Source organism: Acomys minous (genome assembly GCF_964271855.1).
Source record: "Acomys minous genome assembly, chromosome: 5".
In the NCBI taxonomy this organism is placed as follows: domain Eukaryota; kingdom Metazoa; phylum Chordata; class Mammalia; order Rodentia; family Muridae; genus Acomys; species Acomys minous.
This window is the reverse complement of record NC_140494.1, coordinates 9,080,066-9,101,853: the sequence shown is the minus strand read 5'-3', so window position 1 is coordinate 9,101,853 and position 21,788 is coordinate 9,080,066. Positions and strand designations below refer to the sequence as shown.

Here is a 21,788-nt window from a genome sequence, read left to right as displayed (position 1 = left end):
TGTGGCATTTTTGTGAGAAACAGTAAGTTGCCCCGGCAGCATTCTAACTGCATTTTCCCAGCAGGCCTTTAGGACTGCAGAGGAACAGCAGCCTGGGAAACTGGCCTGCAGGGTCCTGCCTTGGGCCCAGAGCTCCAGACTGTGGAAGGCTGGCACAAAACTAAATCAGACCTTCTGAAATGACCTTTGCTAAAGAGCCTCAACAGCACAACGTTACTGTTTGCAACCGCCTGGCATTATCTCCTTTTGAAAACTACAAATATTAATAACGAGACAGATTTCCTCACTGTAAGTTGTTTATTGTAAGACAATTTACAAACATCTTGCTGTCTTTGTAACTCAATAGACCAAGTTTCTTTTGACAAAGATAGCAATCAGTTAAAATCAGCTTGCTAACGTTTTCCTTCTTTACCTGAAAAACAGAATAGAACAAATGGAAGTCAGGCAGGGTAGCTTGTGGAAAACAAGGAAGACCACATTCTTCAGTGGGGTACAGGGAACGGCATTTGCACAGTAAGATGCAGGTGGCTCTCAAATTCTGGTCTACGGGACTGCAGGATTTCTAAGGGCAAACTGACTTCATAATAACAGTTTCCTCCTCATCCTCATTCCCACTCACAAGTCAGTGACTGTTTGCCCAGAGGCTGCACAAAACACAGCAGAATGAGGAGACTCCTATAAAGCAGACAGTAGGATTCTAGACCATAGGTTTGAGATCCACTGCTCTCACTAACCTACACTTAATACTCCTCAATAATTCAAGTTCTCTATGCCGAAAGTCATTGCCTTGTATCTACACTTTAGTACACGTTCAATAAAATAACACTTTAAAAGGCTCACTAGCAGCACTCACACTTAGCTCCACCTCTATGTGGTACTGCCCAACCACACCCGCACATCTAGCCTCCGCAGTAGTTTCATTACCGCTAATAAGTAACCGCTGACTTTGGCGATACCTGCCTAGGCTCCTTTGCTGAAGGCTTACAGGGAAGAGTGTGTGAACGTTACCTCTTGTCTGAAGATGCAACTCGATTTTCATTAATCCCTGGTTATTATATTAGAAGGAAAAAGAGCACAAAACAAGCAGGTTAGGAAGCATTCCATTCTAGTTAACGACAGGCCATTTCTTGGTATGTTACCCTGAGCATACAGTGTAAATAGTTATAATCTTTAACATAAACTGAAAACATTTTAAGCTGACAATGTAAATATGATTTATTCATGCTTTTTATTATTTTACTAAATAGCCAATGTTTGTACTAATCCCTGATAGGTTACAGAGCATGCAAACCATTCCTTCATAAAAGCAACCCCATGTGAAACTGCACAAGTAACTTTAAAAAGAACACACGTTATCTAGACACATTCTCGATTACATTCTCAGCGTCATGTCCCAATCCCCTTCTCGTTTCCCTTGATTTTGCTTGTTTAAATAAAGTCTTTTTCTCTCTGGTTTTTCGGGTCAGGGTTTCTCTGTGTAGCCTTGGCTATCCTGGATTCACTTTGTAGAGCAGGCTGGCCTTGAACTCAGAGATCCACCTGCCTCTGCCTCCCTGAGTGCTGGCATTACAGGTGTGCGCCATTGCACCTGGCTTGGTTTGTCACATTCTTAAGCAAGAAAAAAGGCCTCATCTGCAACTGTGCGGAATTTAGATCCTTACAACTCATATCCCCCATTTTAGAAGTAAAAAAGAACTCAGTGTTCTCTGTACCTCATATTGCTCCACATTCAAAATATGCCAGCTTAGCATTTGGTGAAAAGTCAAAATGACTTAGTCTCAAGATAGGAGACAAAACCCCAGGAGTCAGAGAACTTTAACCATGTTTATAAACTGGACATCAAGATACTGTATTCCATGATGCTAATAAAGCAATGATGAGCAGGCTGCAGATGGGTCAGAACTAGCAAAGCTATGTTCAGAAAGCAAAATAGTTTAGGAGCAGGATGCTCAGGTTGCAACTTTTATTATGTTCCACTGGACCAGTCTTAGGACTCCACCCCTCCAAGGCTTAAGGAGGACAGCAATCAATACAAAGTCAATCCCTGATAAAATGGCGTGCTAAGACAAAGTGAAGGCAAATGTTAACAGATGCCTCACTCAAACCACAAAGGTTAGTTTTCTGGAATAAATGACTCTTCTAGTCCAATCAGGGAAGGTGTAAGTGTCAGATGAAGAATCGGCCAGGTGTAGTGGTGCACGCTTTTAATCCCAGCACTCACACCAGAAGAGGGAGGCAGAGGTAGGTGGATTGATATGAGTTCAAGGCCAGCCTGCTCTACAAAGCATGACAGCCAAGGATACACTGAGAAACTCTGTCTCGAAAAAAACAAAAAGAAAGGAGAAGAATCATCATTATTATCATTGGAGCAATCAGAAGAGAAGAACCGAGCCCAGGCAAAAGCCTAGAGAGCACCTCCTTGGAGGTGAGAAACAGCATGATGTGGAAAGATCAAGGTAGCTGAGGTCCAAGTGAGTAAGTACTTGTACAACATTATACTGGAAAGAGTGCTGATGGCCAGAAGATACAGGATCACACACAACGTACTAGACTATTTTTTGCAGGTAGATTCTGTGAAAAGCCAGCAAGCAAGTATTTTAGGCCTTGTGGGCTATACTGTCCTTTTATAATCCTTTACAACATGGACCTGGAACAGCTTCCCAGCTCCACAATTCTGCATTGCCTTCTTTTAACTATTGTCTTCTCCATAAAGAGGAGGAGACAAAGTCTCTGAAAACAAACACTGCCTCTACTACATCCTGAGGGTCTGGTCTCTACAAATCCCAGCTGTTACCAGGCCAGGCTATGACCCCAGCTACTGAGAAGATGGAGAGACAGGGTAGCTGGCTTGAGACCAGCTTGGGCAACACAGCCAAACCTCCATCTCCAGCAAACCCTTTCATACTTTAGGGAATGGCAATAACCTGTAGTTAGTGGCATGAAAAAAGGGAAATGTTAAAGACAGACGTAGAAGTTTAAACTCAGAGAACTTGGTAACCAAGCACGAGGAGCTAAGACTCATCTACACGTCATCCCTCATCACAACCACCTTGTGCCCGGCAGCCTGCGTGCAGTCCATGTCCAGTTACTCCCTAGCAATCCAGACATTTTCTGAAGGAAAGCTGTATGCTATTTTATGGTACCTATTTAGTATATTTAATAATTTAAAATCCCATCATTCAGTGATTAATAGAATTATATAAAAATCAAACTTAAAGCCAGTCTTGTAATTCAGAAAGCTTGTCTTACCAGAAAAAAAAAAAAAAAAGACTTTCCAATCAATACTGAACCATTCACAGCTTTGTTCCCAATACAGGAAAGTCAACGCTTCAAAGCTGCACACATACGTGTTTCTCAAGATGGGAAACTAAACTAGAGCATTTCAGCTCAGACAGAATAAACAAGATACCCCCCCCCCCAATCAAGATTTGATAAGAGGACACAAGATGCTGCAACAAGTCGTTCTGGTTTTAAAAAAACAAAACAAAACAGAAAACTCAAGCAACAGAGGCTCAGGCAACCACATGCAGAGATAACACAACATCTCAAGGCACCAGCTATATTACTCACAGAGCAGCAGCCCCAGAGATGATTTCAATCAACTCCTTTGTGATGACAGCCTGGCGGGTGCGATTGAACGTCAACGTCAATTTGTCAATCATATCAGCTGCAAACAAAAGAAAAAGGATAGACAACAAAATTAAAAACTAGAAAAGAGTATTCCTGCTTACTTGAGGAGCTCCTGTTGCATTTTGGATCCCCAAACTGGCCTCTTGGGTCAGTAAGAATTTTACCAAGTTATTTTTACCTTTCCCACAAGCTACTTTCACAGTCCATGCAAATCCTCTACCTATCAAGTAAGACGGACACCCCAACAAGACAAAATATTGTCACCACTTTTGTGCTCCTCTGAGCAATGCCCACAGCCCCACTTGAGCAGGGATGCACTGGGTTCTCAGTGTTCGTGGAGCTTTGTCTAATCCCGTTTCCCGCTATGGGCACAATGTCCTCTAGTACAGCGTCATGGACTTACAAGCGTTCTTGCTGGCGTTGTCCATGGCCGTCATCCTGGCACTCTGCTCACTGGTGGTGGACTCCTTCAGGGAGTAGTAGATGATGTTGGCCAGATTGTATTCCTGGTAATTCTGCAGCACATCTGCGTCAATGTCATCATAAATGCTCATGCTCTCTGTTAAAACAAGCCAAGAGTTTCTTTGAAGAATATAGACGAAGACCTATTACCTATATTCCATAGCTTATGACTAAGAATTTTGTATAATTATAGAAATCTTCTTGAGTTAAATGAGTGTTCTAGGGCCAGGTGGTAGCGGTGGCACACGCCTTTAATCCCAGCTTGGGAGGCAGAGGCAGGTGGATCACTGTGAGTTCAAGGCTAGCCTGGTCTACAAAGAGAGTCCAGGACAGGGAAGCCTACACACATAGAAACTGTCTCGAAAAACAAAACAAAACAAAAAGAATCTGTTCTAATAATTTCTTCTATTTCATATCAGATTATCAGCAAAATAGATGTCAACAGGAATTTAGCATTTTACCTCAGAGTTAACTTCAATATTATATTAAGAAGCTGGCATTTAAAATAAGCCGTAAACCAGGTGGTGGCAGTGCACACCTTTTAATCCCACCAACCAGGAGGCAGAAATAGACAAATCTCTTGAGTTCAAGGCCAGCCTGGTCTACAGAGTGAGTTCCAGGACAGCTAAGGCTATTACAGAGAAACTCTGTCTTGAAAAAAAACTTCACATACTCAAATTAATAATAATAATAATAACAATAACAACAACAATAATAAAATAAGCACTAAATTTCACAGCTATGGGGTTGGGGATTTAGCTCAATGGTAGAGCGTCTGCCTAGCAAGTACAAGTTGCTTGGTTCAGTCCTCAGCTATGGGGGTAGTGTGTACGGTGTTGGGTTTTATCATTATAAAGCTCCCCTTGGGGCTTGGAGAGATGGCTGAGAGGTTAAGAGCAGTGACTGCTCTTCCAGAGGTCCTGAGTTCAATTCCCAGCAACCACATGGTGGCTCACAACCATCTATACCCTGTCTCAAAAAAACAAAACAAAACAAAAAACAAACAAACAACAACAACAACAAAAAAGACTGAATTTAATAGTGTTATACAAATCCACCTAAATCATTAGTTATTAAATATGAATGGCAATCTGACAGAGTCAGAGAAAAGGACTTTCTAACATGAGGATGGAAGAGCTAGAAACTGATTTTAACTTCTATTTGGCATATTCTTGAAAAACATTTTTTCAAGAGTGTAGTGACGCACAGGAAGCATAGGCAGGTTGACTATGCACTTGGAGGCCACCCTGGGCTAGTCAGCAAGACCCAAGGTCTAAAAGGAAAAAAAGAAAAGGGACAAATATACACCTCCCCAAAAGAAGGAAAACAAATGTAAAACTCAAAAAATGAAATACAACAAATACGTCTAAGAGTTATTTCTAAGACGTGTTACTGAGTAAAGATGACTACCCAACAGTAAGATGACAGAGTTCACTCAGAAATTAGTAGTGAGAATTTATCTGTCCTAGACATCTGATTCCACAGCAGTTGTTGTAAACTGCATAAAGCCAATTTTTAGCAAGGCCTTTTGCCATCAAAGCAGGAGCATGTTTAATATTTGTTCAATGAATGAACGGGTGGGCCTGGCCTTGTCCACAACTTGATTAGTATCCAGAGAGCACTACTGGGGCTGCAGCCTCTTTATCTTGAAGATTTATTTTTACCTTATGTGTATGAGTGTTTTGCACACGTGTATGGATGTGTACTTTGTGCCTGATGCCCACCGAGCCAGAATGAAAGACAGTTGTGAGCTGGCATGCGGATGCTGGGAACAAAGCCCACATCCTCTGCAAGGGTAGCAGGTCCTCTTAACCACTGAGCAATCTCCCCAGTCCTTGTCTAGTGCTTCTTAAAAACAGCCCAATCCAGGGGAGGCAGTGTACACTTACTACCTACTTGGGAGGCTGAGCAAGAAAATCTGAGGCCAGCCTGGGCTACAGACTGACTCCATTTCAGACATTAACAGCAACAAAACAACGCAACAAGCACCAGCTTTCCTTAGTGTAGAGGTCTCCTGACCCAACGCCTGCTGTGTGACAGCCGCTTACCAGCAGATGCAATGGTATTCAGAGAGAAGATGGGCTTTTCTTCTGTCTTGTAGGAGATAACAGACCTGAACAACAGACATCGTGTGAATAGCAAAATAATTTCTAAGCTAAGTAGACATTCACAAGAAAGAGCTCTGAATTTGAAATGTCCTTACTTGAACTGATTAAAAATGATAGAGCCTTCATCAAACTCATATCCAGAATTTAACAATTCAAGGGCAATGACTGATGCGTCTCCAAAAGTAGGAGGCTTCCGTCCCACATCTTTGAACGCCACCAAAAACTGGTCAGAGTGAGTCCTGGAGGTCACATAAAATAGGTTAATGAGATACTTGTATTGAAAGAAAATAGAAAAAAGAAACAAAGTTGTCAGGAGCCAGGCTCTTGTGGGGATGTGGGTGGTGGACTGCCTGAGTCAGGTTGTTCCACATGTCACGGCTACTCCTTTATGGCACCTTCTATGGCCTTTCTATGGACTACTGTTCCTTTCTAGCACCTCTAGGCTGGATAACTCTGAGGATTTCTTCTTTAGCTTAATGCCAATAGCTCTGGTAATTTTCATTGTGTTCTGCTTATGGTTTTGAGGAAGTGTACACACATGCACACACAATGTAAAAAACATCACACAGGATACACACTCCAATCTATCATGAAAATTTTTCTCTATCAATCAGACTTCCATTCATTCACGTTCCCACTCTTCTGAGTAGGACCATACCTCACTTACCTATAAAGTATGCCCCTGATCTTTTCACCAATCCCAACAATCATAACCTCTTTTCCAGCTGCTGTGAGGGTGGCAACCTCATTCTTCATCTGTTTAGCCACTGAGGAATGAATGGCCCCGCAAAGCCCTCGATCTGAGGACACACCGATAAGGAGGTGCTTCTTCTTGTCCTCAGGTCCCTTAATATCCGCCTTCTCATACAGAGCTAAAAAGCAAAATAGGGAGAGTATTGAAATAGAATTTATAGTAACTGTAGTGGTACTCGCCAATTTAAGAGGGAACGAGCTGACTTCAGCTATGCACCTTTCCTAGATGGCTCCTACTGAGTAGACCAAGGGCACTTGGGCACTTATTTACAACAAGGAAGGACACCACAAAGGTGGACAGCTTTTAAAATATTGGCTAAAATGCACAGATTCAACCAAGAAGAGAAGAGAACACAGAAGTTCTCTTCCCAACTAGGCATCGGGTTTCTCTACAATGTAAATTCCCAAGAAAGTAGCAAGCATTTGCCGAGCCTCTCATGTCATCTACACATCATCAAGCTCCTGTTTTATAGAAAGTGTTGATATTCAAGTTACGGGTATGAATCTATTTTTGGCATTACTTTACCAACTTTCCTGGTCTTGTTTTCCAGGTAGAGGCAAAGAAGTTTAAGTGGGATTAAAGATCCCTGAGACAGACAAGAAGTTGAAGGGCTGAACAGTCATCAGACCCAGGGGTGGCTTTCACTAGCGGCTGCTGCCGGGACTGCAGGTTCCTCTTCACAGCCACCTTAAGAAAACCATTTGTCACAATAGGATGTCCTCTCCTCTGTCCCAGTTTACTGGTAAGTGAAGGCTTTCATGGGACATGCCCCTTGGGCTAGTATGCAGATATAAGTGAGTATATACCATTTGAGTCTTTCTGCTTCTGGGTTAACTCACTCATTATGATAATTTCTAGCTCAATTTGTCCACAAATTTCGGGAATTCCTTGTTTTTAATAGCTGAGTAGTAGTATTCCATAGTGTATATGTACCACAGATTCTTTATCCATTCTTTTACTGAGGGACACTTAGGCTGTTTCCGAGAAACATGGGAGAATAGCAAAGTAGAAGGATCCAGCGGGTCCTAGAAACCTACAAGTAGAACATTATGATAGGCAGATTTGGGCTCAGGGGTCCCGCTCAAACTAAGGCACCAGCCAAGGACAATACAGGCGGTAAACTTTAAACCCCTACCCAGATCTAGCCAATGGACAGAACATTCTTCACAGTTGAGTGGAGAGTGGGGTATGACTTTCACACGAACTCTGGTGCCTCACATTTGACCATGTCCCCTGGAGGGGGAGACCTGGTGGCACTCAGAGGAAGGATAGCAGGTTACCAAGAAGAGACTTGATACCCTATGATCATATACAGGGGGAGGTAATCCCCCTCAGGGACAGTCATAAGGGAGGAAAATAAGGGGAAAATGGGAGGGAGGGAAGAATGGGAGGATACAAGGGATGAGATAACCATTGAGATGTAACATTAATAAATTTAAAAAAAAAAAAAAGACCATTTGTTTTCGCTATAGAGCAGGAATCTCACATTTTATGAGTAAGTGTCCCCTCCCCAAGCTGAAAGAACACGAAACCAAAAGCCAGAGTATGCAGAACACATACAGCTTTTAGACCTCATAATTGCTTAACATAAACTCCTGCCCTAACTTTTTGAGATATTTAAATGAATGTCCATTTACTGTCTGGCAGTCAGGATGTTTCAGATTAAACACTTGAGAAGCTAGCTGCCAGGAGCGTCTGTTCTGACTGCTCCATTACCAACACCTATTAGCTCTCTTGGGCCAGGAAGTGAAGAACTGTGTGGAAGACATGGAGGAAGGATTCCTTATATTTACTCTTATTAGCAAAAAAGGCAATTAAGTGATTCCCCTTTTCATAAGCAAGCTAGAAATTTGAAAAGAATTCCTTTTTTTCTGAATATTAGTTTCAATTTCTGATTGAGCAAACCGGTAAAGAAATTTTGTGTTAAAAAATGTAGGGGCAGCCAGGCATGGTGGCGCACACCTGTAATCCCAGCACTCAGGGAGGCAGAGGCAGGTTGATCTGAGTTTCAGGACAGCCATGGTAGGGGCAGAGGTGTAGCTCAGCACTCCTACAGTGTAAGGTCCTGGGTCCCAGGCTACAGAGATGAAATTACGCAGTGCCTCCTATGGCACACATTTTAAACAAGGGAGGTGTCCAAGCCTTCACTGGCTGAGGCAGCTCACCAGCTGTAAATACAGCACTTTAAGAAGCTGTTTCACCTGAGGTTTCTCCATGTAAACTGTCCTTTGGCAAGGTTAAGTGCCTGTTAGAAAAGACATGGGGGGCGGGGGGAGGGAGATCCAAGATAGCGGCAGCACCTAACACACATCTTGTTTGATCAGCAGGCGAGCAGTGGCTATTCAACAACCCAAGGACCGACCTGAGAACCACAAAACAGCAACACTGTGACCCCCAGGTGAGAGGAAAGACATGGATGAGTGCAAAAGAACTTACCACAAAAGGCCATCCATACCTAATGCACACAGATGCTACTGCACACACACAGGCCATGTTATCTTCAATTTGGGGGTAAGCAAAATTTCCTTTGAAGATAATGCTTCTGGATCTATTAGTAAACCTTGTCTTTTTGTGTGTTTACTTTTATTTATGTGTAAATATGTGTCTACATATATGTACATGTGTGATGGTGCCCTCAGAGACCAGAATGGGATAATGGGTCTTCTGGAAGAACAAGAGCTCTTTGCACATGTTTATTGTCCTAGGTGCTGGACCTGCAGGGAAGATAATTCTATTCTAGCAGGGAGTCAAATAATAAAACAAACACACATGGGTCAAATCATAATTGTTAGGTAATAAACACACACAGACACACACAGACAGACAGACACACACACACACACACACACACACACACACACACGGGGTTGGGGAGGAGACGGTCTAGTTGGTCAGTGCTTGCCCCATAGCCATGAGGACTTAAGCTTAAGGGCTGTAAGGGCTGTAAGAAATGTTGGTGCAGGTTTGTGACCCCCCAGCGCTGAGGCACAGACAGATGGATGGATCCCTAAGGCTCACTGGCCAGCGAGACTAGCCAAAACCATGGGTTCCAGCTTTAGTGAACGCTTGTTTCCATAAAGCAGAGACCTGACCGAGGAAGACACCTGATGCCCACCTCTGACTTCTACACACACACAGCATACGTACACTTGTCCCCATGATAGACCTGAATAGCCAAGTGGTGAGAAAGTCCTAGAAGACAGCATAGCCCTGTTTGTACAGTCTGAGACACTACTGTAAAATCTTGGTCCCACCTTCATGATAATGCCTCATGATAGTTCTTCAGCCAGAAACACGGGTGCTGAGCAGCCTCAAAGGGTTAGCACAAGGTCATCAAGCAGACTGTACTGGATCCTGTGGGGTCTGTCTCGTGACAGTCAGAGCGCCCTTTCTACTCAAATGTCCTTGAGGCTGGAGAAAGACTGTTCTTGCCACATCAGACACCGAGATGGCTCAGTGGCATGCCTCTCTTAGCGTTTGGTTCCCAGACCCCACGGTGACAGGCAGCTCACAACCACCTGTAACTCCAGTTCCAGGGGACCTGACACTCTCTTCTGACTTCTATGGACAATTTTACAGACACATAATGAAAAACTTAGAAGCAGAGCAGTCCCCACACAGATGCATTAATAAAAAAGGTCTGCATTTTCAAGAAACCTTGACTATGAATCAGTATTATTTAAAGAGTGTGGACTTTCCTAGATGATTATGAGGAGAAATGTTCAAAAGAAGGGTAGGAATTCCTCCAGAACATGCCACCCACCTCAAAACATTTCTTTAAAAACCACAATGGAGAAGCCACTGTTCTACTGCCCCCATGAGCAGCCTACGCCAGTCTCTGGAGTGTGTGTTTTGCTAAATAAATGATCTCTATATTTTTTGTGTCTCTTCACTAAATTCTTTCCTTCAAGATTAAAAAAAAAAAGTGAGAACCCTATAACATAATGACACGAGAAATAAAGTACAGTCAGTGATATGGAAAGCTACGCCTGGGTAAGATGGCTGAGAGGCCTGCAGAGCAGCGGAAACCTGTGTAAAGCAGAGGAAAGAAACAGCAGCATGCGGGCAGGGAGGTGAGGCAGAGCAGACCTGGATAAAGGCTTGAGGGTCACTGACAACTGCATTCTAATTGTAAAGAGATTTGCAGGAGGGACAGAATGAAGCCAGCCACCGGTAATTACTACAGCCCCGGGGAAAAGACTAGAAAAAGAGCAGCTAGAGGGTTGGAAAGACTGAGCAACAGGCACTAATCTTAACCTACTATGATCTCCTTCACTTTCAAATCTGCCAACTTTTCATAGTAAGGTAAGAATTCTTTGACATGGACTTAATTCAGTGCAAAACAGCATGCATGATACTGCAAGAATTTGGATAATGTAATTACAGTTAAGATAGGAAATTTTCTACCTCTTTAATTTTCCTTATCCCTAAAATAAATTAATAATCAAATTAGTATAAATTCATCTAAACACAAAATAAGTCCTTAAAAATACCATGCCACTTTCCTCTGTAGGAAAAAGAATCAAGAACAGATTATATAAAGCTATAATTGAGTCCTCACTGCCCTGTCTGCTTTCCCACTCATTGTCCTCACCTTCCTGTGCAAACACAGCACACACGGTTCATAGCAGGATGAATACTACTTCCCAGTCTTTCAGACGGTACTGTAATAACCCAAGAAAGGTTTTAGGCTGTAAACTTTAAAGTTAACAGTTACAAACAGTGCTAATACACAGGCTTTGTGGCAAAACATACAGAAGACTCTTGTTAATTCATGTGACCCTGAGCAAGTTCCCAGACTCTGGTGTGCAGAAATTATATGTAAATTCGCATACATGAAAACTCAAGTACATGTTGAGTGCTCAGGACAGGCTTGGCAACATACCAAGGATCCTAGTTTGGTTTCTGTTGATTCAACAGGAACTCAGATCAACTTGGGGAGGACAGATTTTATTTTACACTGCCTCGGCAAGCCAAGGCAGGGCCCTGGAGACAAGGACTGAAACAGACACCATGGGGGATCATTGCTTACTGGCTTTCTCTGCTCAGTACATACAGCTCAGGTCTTGCTGCTCAGAGATGGCACAGCCCAGTGTGCTGCCAAGAAGATGCCACACAACATGCCCACAGGCCTGGATTCCGTCTTCCCACATATGTCTGGGTTTTCAAAGTGGACAAAACTACCACTGCGAACACATTGTCTGTGTGTACCACACTCTTCCTGACTCACCTAAGGAGCCTGTTCCATACACTCGAGCTGGCTTCAGCTCTCGCTCAGCCCGGGCATATTTTGCAGCAGCCACCATCTTCATAGACTTGGTAATTTTCTGGATGTTTTTGATGGACTTCAGTCTCCGGGTAACTAAAAAATTGAAGAGCTGTGTTAGACAATGGAGACATGGTACAGTTTCACCCGAGACCTCAGAGGTCCTTCCAAAGTGCCAAGCACAGCAACTGACACTCAGCCCATGCTAAACTAATGTGAACGTGCCAAGCAGTCCCAGTCAGGGAGCAAGGCTGGCTCCTTAAGACACGAAAACGAACAACACACACACACACACAACATTAAATCAGACAGAAATGGCCTTACCTACTTACGTCATACTATTATTTTTAGTTGTTTTAAACACACTAAAGCAGGATAGATTTTCTAGCTACATCATCATCATTCTACAGATAATAAAGACCAACATTCTTTTGTGTCATCTCATACAGTCTTTCAAAAAAAAAAATTGAATCTCTCCAGGGCTGGAGAGATGGCTCAGAGCTTAAGAGCACTGGCTGCTCTTTCAAAGGTCTAGAGTTCAATTCCAAGAAGCACGTGGTGGCTCACAACCATCTATAATGTGATCTGATGCCCTCTTCTGGTGTGCAGATGTACATGCAGGCAGAGCACTGTAACATAATAAATAAATCTTTAAAAAATCAAATACATACAATGCGAACTAATTTGTCAACTCCGAGAAAAATACAATGGACAATGAGGCATATATATGTGCATATTTCCTAGATATATGCACACACATTTACTGTTACTTGTGTGAACGCATGTGTGGGGGAGTACCACAGTGTGCTTATGGAGATCAGAGGACAACTTTCAGGAGCTTTCCTGAAAGCTCTTTCCACAGAGGTCCTTAAGCTTGGTGGCTAGAACCTTTATCTGCTAAGCCATGTTGCTTGCACAACTGGTATATTAAAAATTATTTCTACAGTGGTACACGCATGTAATCATAGCACCCGGGGAGGTAGAAGCAGGCAGATCCCTGTGAGTTCGACGCTAGCCTGGTCTACAAAGTGAGTCCAGGACAGCCAAAGCTACACAGAGAAACCCTATCTCGAAAATTTAGTTTGTCTTAATTTACATATTGAGAGAAACAAAATACTTACTATCTTTTAAAGTTGCCATGTTTCGAACTTGGATCCTGAGGATAAAGATGAAAAAATACTTCAGTTCCTTTGTTCTACAGTAGCTTTGCTACACAAGAATCATCAGTTGATGCTTACTTTAATGCACTATACAGACAAACTATCAAATACAGATGCTCTGTGATACAAACTCTGGTACATCTTCACTCCGGTACTAACGCCAAGCTCTAAAGCACGGACACCATGACAGCTCTCACCAACAGCGATGTCCATGTCTGCACCTCTGCGCACTTCATTTCCAAGGCGGTAAAGTCTTTCCCACCGCTAGGCTGTCTAACTACATTTAAATTTCAGGACTGAAATGCAGCCCAACTCCCATGGTACAAGTAATAATACTCAAGCCAAACCACGCCAGTCACAGTGGCGCACAACTTTTATCCCAGTACTCAGGAGGCAGAGGCAGGTGCATCTACCTGAGTTCGAGGCCAGCCTGGACTACAAACCGAGTTCCAGGACAGCCAGGGCTACACAGAGAAACAACTGGAAAAACCAAAAGTAAGTTAAAAAAAAAATTTCTTTTTAATTCTTTGGATTCGTACAAGCTACTGCTATCAGGAGTCAAAGCTACACTTAAAATTAACCAGTCAGTGCAGAGGCACCCCAAGGAAGGCAACTTCAGGATACAGTTCTGAAGGACAATGTCTTGTCTAGGATGCAAGAAAAGGTAGTCATGGGGAAGTGAGAGCCACAGGCTGTGCTGAAATATTACATGTGTAATATCTTTTTTTTTTTTTTTTTTTTTTTGGTTTTTTGAGACAGAGTTTCTCTGTGTAGCCTTGGCTGTCCTGGACTTGCTCTGTAGACCAGGCTGGCCTCGAACTCACAGCGATCCACTTGCCTCTGCCTCCCGAGTGCTGGGATTAAAGGCGTGCGCCACCACGCCCGGCTACATGTGTAATATCTTTAATATTGTTTTTTATAGACAGGGCCTAGGAGTGTGTGTGTGTGTGTGTGTGTATATACACACACACACACACACCCATATGTACATACACATTAAAATGGAAGGGCATTATTAGGAACAAGAGAGGTGAATGAAGACAAACATAAGATGCATGAAAATGCCACCACGAAACTTACTTCTCGTACATTAACCAAAACCATTCCTAAAAACCTGCAATAAGGATGAGCTTTAAGAGTTAGTTCCACAGCTGAGCGTGGTGGCGCACACCTCTAATCCCAGCACTTGGGAAGCAGGGGCAGGATCGCTGTGAAACCGAGACCAGCCTGGGCTACAAATCGAGTCCAGGACAGCCAAGGTTACTCAGCGAAACCCTGTCTTGAAAACAAACACACACACACACACACACACACACACACACACACACACATCAAAAAAGTGGTGGCTCCAGGCCCTCAGCATTCTATGTTTGTTTGTCCACGTTGATAGTTTAGACCACTCACAATACAGCCCTTGTTTGCATTAAAGTATTTTCTTTCTTTTAAATTAGGTATTAGGAAAACTAAGACAGGTTCTGCCCTTATGGGAGTGGGCAGAGAACTACAAAGCAAAGCTAAGCACTACATGGACCCCACCCCAACCTACAGACATGGTAGAATTTGTTCCAAAGTTGACTTCCTGTAGTTTTTATTAGCGTATATTAATATACACAATAGTAGGTTTCATCATGACGTTTACATGCACTACCCTCTCATTCCTCTCCCCCCTCCCTCTTCCCAGTCGGCCAGTTTTCCTTCTGCTCCATGTCTTTTTTCCTACCCCAGTCACTTGGTGAACAATGATTTTAATTAGGGTTCCTTACACAAGTAGGAGCGAGGGGCTATTTAGGGCAACTTACCAGTGCCTGCACCACTGGAAAAAAAATGTCTCTTCCTCCCTCAGCAACTCTAAACTGTGTACAGAGCTTCAGGAAGGGGCGGGGCCTGTAAGCCCCTCCCACCTGACAACCGTTGTTAACTGCCAATAAAGTCTCACCCAGGAGGGGAGGAGCCCCTTCTCCCCCAGGATGAAAGCTGAAGGGCTCAATAGAGTGCCACAGCCATGCCCTGGCCAGAAGACTCAATTCTCAACACTGAACTTCACCCGATGGCTCCTACATTTTCATCCCTGGGCTTTGGAGGGGGCGATACAAATGCCCCACTAAGGACTGAGCATTTTAATTCTGACCACAGCTGGCAGCAGCACTCATCTACGGGCACAGAGCTTCGAAGGGCGCCTGGCAGGCACACTATATCCACTTAGCAAGACAGCAGGAGCAGCTCTCCTACTAAAGCTTATGACCAGGTTTATGGTACCAGAGGTGAGTCCCCTGCCATACGAGAAGCCTTCAATACAATCAGAAAGTAGGTGGTTAAGGAAGAGATGTTTATAAGCCCACAAATTAGATGTCAGATGGCAATCGTCGGCCTGAAGTGAGTGAGGATGGAGTGTGTAGGAACCGGAAGTAAGAGACTACGCTGAGCACACTCTTAGAGGCAAGGGAAGCAGGAAGCCTGACCTCAGGGCTTCTCTGTAAGGATCTAGGTGGACTCTGCGATCATACCCATCGCAGAAGCACAGGTAAGCTCCCTGGAGGAACTGACTTTTGAGTAAGATGTAGTAAAGACTAGAGGGGCTAGCAGGAAATGGCTGGTGGGAAACAGGAGCAGTACTGAGAGTTTAGACATAAATTTGAAAACCATCAGTAAAGATGGTAGTTGAAAACTAAAACCAACCAAACCCAACCAAATAGCAGAAGGTAAAAGTAGATACAGAAGGAAAACGTTCTAATTCTACGAAGAGAGAATTAGCCTAACACTGAAAGTAGATAAATGTACTACAAGAACACCTTTCATGCAAGCACAAAAATATATAGAAAGAATTCTACACCACGACCAGGTAGAATTTATTTCAGTTGTGCAATGTTCATTTACTATATAAAAATAACATAGTCCTACCACACCAACAGCTTAAAGAAAACCCATACCAGCTAACACTGGCTGAATGGACAAGGAGCTAGGCAGTTAGACAGCCACACACAAAAATATTAATCTAAACAATAATCCTACCTCTATAACAAAGTGACCATAGGCCTAAGAGGAACAGGCAAACTCATAAAACTTCTGGAAGATAAAGGCCTTTAGAAAAAAAAAGTTGGATTTTATTAAATTACAAAATTTGCAAAACTTATCTCTGGATAAAAGACATACAAAATATAAACCTCATTAAAATTCTCTTAAAACTTTATGTTTGTGTGCATGACAATGTTGTCTGCATTTATGTGCGTGCAGCCTCCAGAGGCTGAAGTGGCCATGAGACCCTCTTGGACTGTGAGCATCCATCATGTAGGCGTGGGAACTGAACCTTGGTAAAGACCACCAGTGCTTACTCTTTGAGCCATTTCCCCAGCCCCTAAACTCCTTTAAAAAGAAAACAAAAAACATTTATTCTTATACCTATGCCATGTGAACGACAAGACACGCATGCTAACACCAAAAGGCCCACTGTTTTTGAAGAGTTGCATCTCTCCTATGATAAGGGTCCTGGGGATCAAACTCAGGCTAGCAAACTTGGTGGCAAGTGCCTTTACCCTGAGCCATCATGATGGCTCTAAAATATGTGAAAATGTATAAAACTCACAAATGAGTGAACCTTAACAGATGAAGCACAGCACAGCACACCACGGTAATTCAAGAGGTGACGCACAGGGAGATGGTCCAGACTGTTGAGTAGGGATACGAACTCTCCATACTAGGTGCAAGAGTCTTTCTTTTTAAAACAATTTTATTTATTTTATGTGTATGAGTGCTCTATCTGCATGTATACCTGCATGCTAGTAAAGAGCAGCAGATCCAAGTGTAGATGGTTGTGAGCCACCATGTGTTTGCTGGGAATTGAACTCAGGACCTCTGGAAGAGCAGACAGTGCTCTTAACCACTGAGCCACCTCTCCAGCCCTACCACAGTGGTTTTTTTTCGAGACAGGGTTCTCTGTGTAGCCTTAGCTGTCCTGGACTCGCTTTGGAGAGGGGCTGGCCTCTATCTCACAGCGATGCACCTGCTTCCGCCTCCCACGTGAACTCTCCATAATAAATGTTCAACATCACACAAATCTAAAACTATATTGGAAGATGAGTTTTTCTTTTACTTATAATTTTCAAATGCAGGTTACAGAAGGACATATGCTTTGTGTCTCGGTTTTGCTAGTAGGCATTTATATGTGGAAGAATGGTATTGGTCATAACCAAAACTGTTGTTTTAAAGAGTCAATCTCTTGGCTTATAAACTGGGGGATGCAGCCAGTTGTGGTGATGCACGCCTTTAATCCCAGCACTCGAGAGGCAGAGGCAGAGGCAGAGGCAGAGGCAGGTGGATCTCTGAGTTCCAGGCCAGTCTGGTCTACAAAGCGAGTCTAGGACAGCCAGGACTACAAGAGAAACCCTGTCTCGAAAAACCAGAAAATAAATAAAAAAATAAAGTTGGGGGATGCAGCTCTGTGGTGCAACATTTGCCTGTCATATTCAAGGCCTTGGGGTCAGTCCCTAGCACTAGAAAAAACTAAAACCCTAAACGTAACACACACACACACACACACACACACACACACACACACACACACTTTGACTTACATAGTTTACTACTGGTATTACTTAGCCATAGAGAAAGCAAATTAAGAAAATAAGGGAAAATAGACTATACAGAAAATACTAGGCTTGGCTGTAAAAATCTAGAAAAGATCAAAGCTGGAAGACGTGACAAACTCTTTCCGTATAGCAGCCATTGCACCTAGTGTCCATCTATTAATGCCCTCTGGAGACAGCACAGCAGAAGTAACACACGCTGGTTTTTCCTCTCCTCAGTGATAGTACCCAAAAGTTCTATATGGACAGTTAGAAAGGGTGGCTTTAGGCACATGCTTCAATTTAACAGACATGAGCTCCGCATAATGGAATACTGTATGGACTGATTCTGAACTGCACACTGTATTTGAACAACACAATACACAATACCAAGTCTGTGGTGTGGTGAGGAAATGACTTCTAACCCTCCACGCAGGGCACACACTTGCACTTCATAAGCTCTGAAGTGCTCTCATGGCTTGTCTGCACTGAGCTCAGGACGACTGTCTATACTGCAACTTCAGCTTTACTTTTACAACAATTTGGCCACTGGATGGCCATGAGGTCCTTGACTGCTTAAAAACATGGGAGGCGGGGGAAACACGAATATAGAGTACAGAGTCTCAAGGGTAGAGGTCAAGGGACAGCTTCTGGGACTTGGCTCTCTCCTTCAATTGTGGGTCCAGGGAGTTGGAGTCAGGATGTCAGTCAGGCTTGAGCCCGTGCGGATAGCTTGCTCTACTGCGAAGAGTTTGCATTGGGGAGATAAAGTCCCAGACACTGCATCATGCACAGACTCATCCTCTGGAGGTCAGTATGGAACCCTGCGATCGCCAAGCATGGTGGATGCAGAATCACGCGGACTGTGGGTAAGCTGCAGTATCTTCTTTGAGTACAGTGCTGTTTGAAAGTCTTCAAACAGGAGGGAATCAGGAAAGAATTAGCAGTCTGGAAGGTTTTTAAGGAGTGTGTACTGCTGCATAGCACAGAAATTAAGGAAAACACCCTTTTCTCAAGAAAAAGTTTCAAGTTTATCAAATTCCGACGCTACTCCACAAGACCTAACCACTCTTCTCTAACTCCATCATCTCCTCCTCGGACAGACGGAGCAACCTTTTCACGTGCTGTATGTACAGTGCTTATAACCCTGTTTTCATGGTTTAAATTCATGTATTTGATCTAAGCCAGCAATTCCGGCACTGTGCAACACTTATATAGTCCTACACTAAACTAGCACTGCCTGGTTCAAAGATAAAGACAGAGGTGAGGGTAGCAGAATAGGGTTGGCGGGGGGACACGGACACAGACACTGGGTAATTTTCCCGTGGACACACAGCCAGGCAAAGTGGAGCTGTCAGGACTCAAAGCCAGCTCCGGAGCCCACCTGTTAGACAATTCCTGCTGCCTCTCAGTTAACATTTACCAGTAGACAGGTACCCTCTTTCCCTCAGATGAAATCTGCCTGCCCACTCTTCAGTCACGGCCACTGGAACCCATTATACACAGCAGTCCATTTTAGGGACTGTCGAACACTAAGGATATAAAAATATTTTCTCCAAAGTTGAAGATGGGAATAAGGTCAGGGACCCCATTATCCAATCTCCCCTGAAAACTATCTCTGTGGACCGTGAAACCTTCAGATTTATATTATGTGGGTGAGTATTTTTGCCTGAATGTATTATCTATGTGTGCTGTGTGTGCATGGCCAGTGCCTGTGAAGGTCTGAAGAGGGGTGTCGGATCCCCTGGAGCTGGAGTTAAGGATGGTTAAATGTGTGGGTGCTGCAAACACAGGTCCTTTGCAAGAGCAACAAACGCTCTTCACTGCAGAGGCAACTCTCCAGTCCCTGAAACTGTAACACTTTAATTTCAGAAGTCAAAAGGCAATTAAAGTGGAGAAAACAAGGCCCAAAGATGGAAAGACCTCAGGCACCAAAAGCAACGAAATATTTGAAACAGGAAAGGAGTATGTATTCCATATTACATCGATGCTCCCTGAATCTTCAGTCTACCCAATTACAACCAACATCCCATAGGTTCTGTTAAAGTCTGCCTTCATTTGCTCATTAGGTTCCAGTTTAAATTCCCAGCACTAGTTACCTCAGACCAAGAGCTCTCACGTAAAAGCGATACTACCAAAATATCTTCATATAATCTCACCAGTGATGCATTAACTTCAGGTTCAAAAGACACTGGCCCATAAAAGGCACAGTAAATGCAAAGGATGGCAAAGAGCTGGTGTTTGCTGAGCACCACCGGATGCCCAGAGCTTTCCCAGGAAGCGCACAGACCCATCGCGTTTTAACACCTGACTGGGGCCGACTGGTGTGCAAGGCACTCCATGAATGTCTGCGGGCTGACTGCCACAACTGAAAATTCAACTGCAGTGACTTCCCATATTAAGCAAACCAGCCTGACTTCCAAGGTTAATCTACCAACACCATCACCTACCTCCAAACAAACACACAGGCTTTCTCTGGAACACAATGTGTACACCAGGCTGGCCTCAAACTCAGAGATCTGCCTGCCTCTGCCTCCTGAGTGCTGAGATTAAGGGTGTGCGCCACCGCCATTCTGCCAACATTCTTTATGTACGTAGTTCCCATCATATCTAATGTCCTTACTACTTTGGAGCCTTGGCATATTGCTATAAATTCTTTGCTTAATGAAAGAACTATTTCAATTAATTCCTAGTAGTTCCATTAAAAAGGAGGAAACAACTCTAGTGCTGGAGCGCCTTAACAATACTGTAAAACCTAGGACACTGCTTATAGTTAATAATCTCGTTAGGACCAATTCTTCCAGACGTGCAGCTTCAAAGCAATCCATGTTATTATACAATGTGATTAATAAGGCACATTTTATCTGTCCATCCCTAGGCACTCTAATATGCATTTTTTTGTTTGCCCCGGGAATTAATGTTTAAAGTCATCAAACTTTATTGTATCTCTGTAGCGCATGGTAGTTAACAAATGTCACTTTATTAAGGCCCATATGTGGCCTTCTCCTCCTCCTAGCGAGGGACCTTGGGACCGTTTTATGACCTTGCAGGGGTACTACTTCGCCAAGAAGGTGTGATGACAATGCCAGATGCCTTTCTCTTTCTCAACGGCAGACCTTTTTGAAGTCCCTTCAGCAGCATCAAGACGACCAGCAAGTCCAGGAGGACGCTGACTTAAGTCCCTTCGTCTGTCCAGTACCCAGCAAGTGCCGGATACACAGCCTGACGGATGAGGTCAAGCAATCGGCCACATCTTAAAAGGGCCACGCCGCTCAACAGTGCAATGTGTCACAGGGCGCCAAAGACAAAGTTACAAGTTAACTTTCTCCAGGCTTTTTCTTGGGTCTCCCCTTCACCTTGAGGACCTTTCAAAAAGACTTTGCACGACGTGCTCCCGGAAGTACGGAGCTAATCGAAAACCGAGTAGCTCCAACGCTCAATCGACTCCCGTCCGGGTCTGGAGGTCCCGGATGGCCGTTCTAGTCTCCTGGGACCAGACCGTGACCTTGTTCCCTTTCACCCCTGCCCGGGCTCTGGCACGCGCCCTTCCAGCTCTGCAGACGTCCCCGCGGCCGGGTCCGGACCTGCAGAAGTTGGGTCCTTCCTCAGCCCGGGGTGAGCATGCAGCCCTATCCCTCCTGCCTTGCTGCAGCCCGAGCCCCGCATCCCTCCCGATTCACTCATACCATTGCGGTTGCACGGCGCAGGCCGACAGCCCGACGACACTCGCCCGCGAGAACATGGTGGAACCTTGAAGGTCGGGCAGACGGGACTCACTGCGCGTGCGCGGGAGCTGCCGGCGCACCCGCCCTCGTCTCTCGCGTCTCTGGTCTCGCTAAATCTCGTGAG

The 21,788-nt window shown here is 44.0% G+C and overlaps 1 protein-coding gene across 3 annotated transcripts; it reads right to left on the bottom strand.

The window, feature by feature from the left end:
- Positions 1-278: 278 nt before the first annotated feature.
- On the bottom strand, positions 279-21,780 carry ATP5F1C (ATP synthase F1 subunit gamma; the record flags this gene model as incomplete). Of its 3 annotated transcripts, XM_084781056.1 has the most annotated exons (10): positions 21,626-21,779; positions 13,342-13,376; positions 12,185-12,316; positions 6,868-7,072; positions 6,296-6,439; positions 6,141-6,205; positions 4,034-4,189; positions 3,571-3,667; positions 1,009-1,045; positions 279-412 (listed from the first exon to the last, which is right to left on the bottom strand). In XM_084781056.1, exons 1-9 carry the CDS (start codon positions 21,679-21,681, stop codon positions 1,039-1,041), a joined length of 897 nt encoding a protein of 298 aa, XP_084637182.1. In that variant the 5' UTR covers positions 21,682-21,779. The 3 variants fall into 3 exon arrangements, with proteins under 3 accessions (XP_084637182.1, XP_084637183.1, XP_084637184.1); XM_084781057.1 differs by lacking the exon at positions 1,009-1,045 and having other exon boundaries at positions 21,626-21,780; XM_084781058.1 differs by lacking the exons at positions 279-412; positions 1,009-1,045 and having other exon boundaries at positions 3,567-3,667; positions 21,626-21,780.
- Positions 21,781-21,788: the final 8 nt, after the last annotated feature.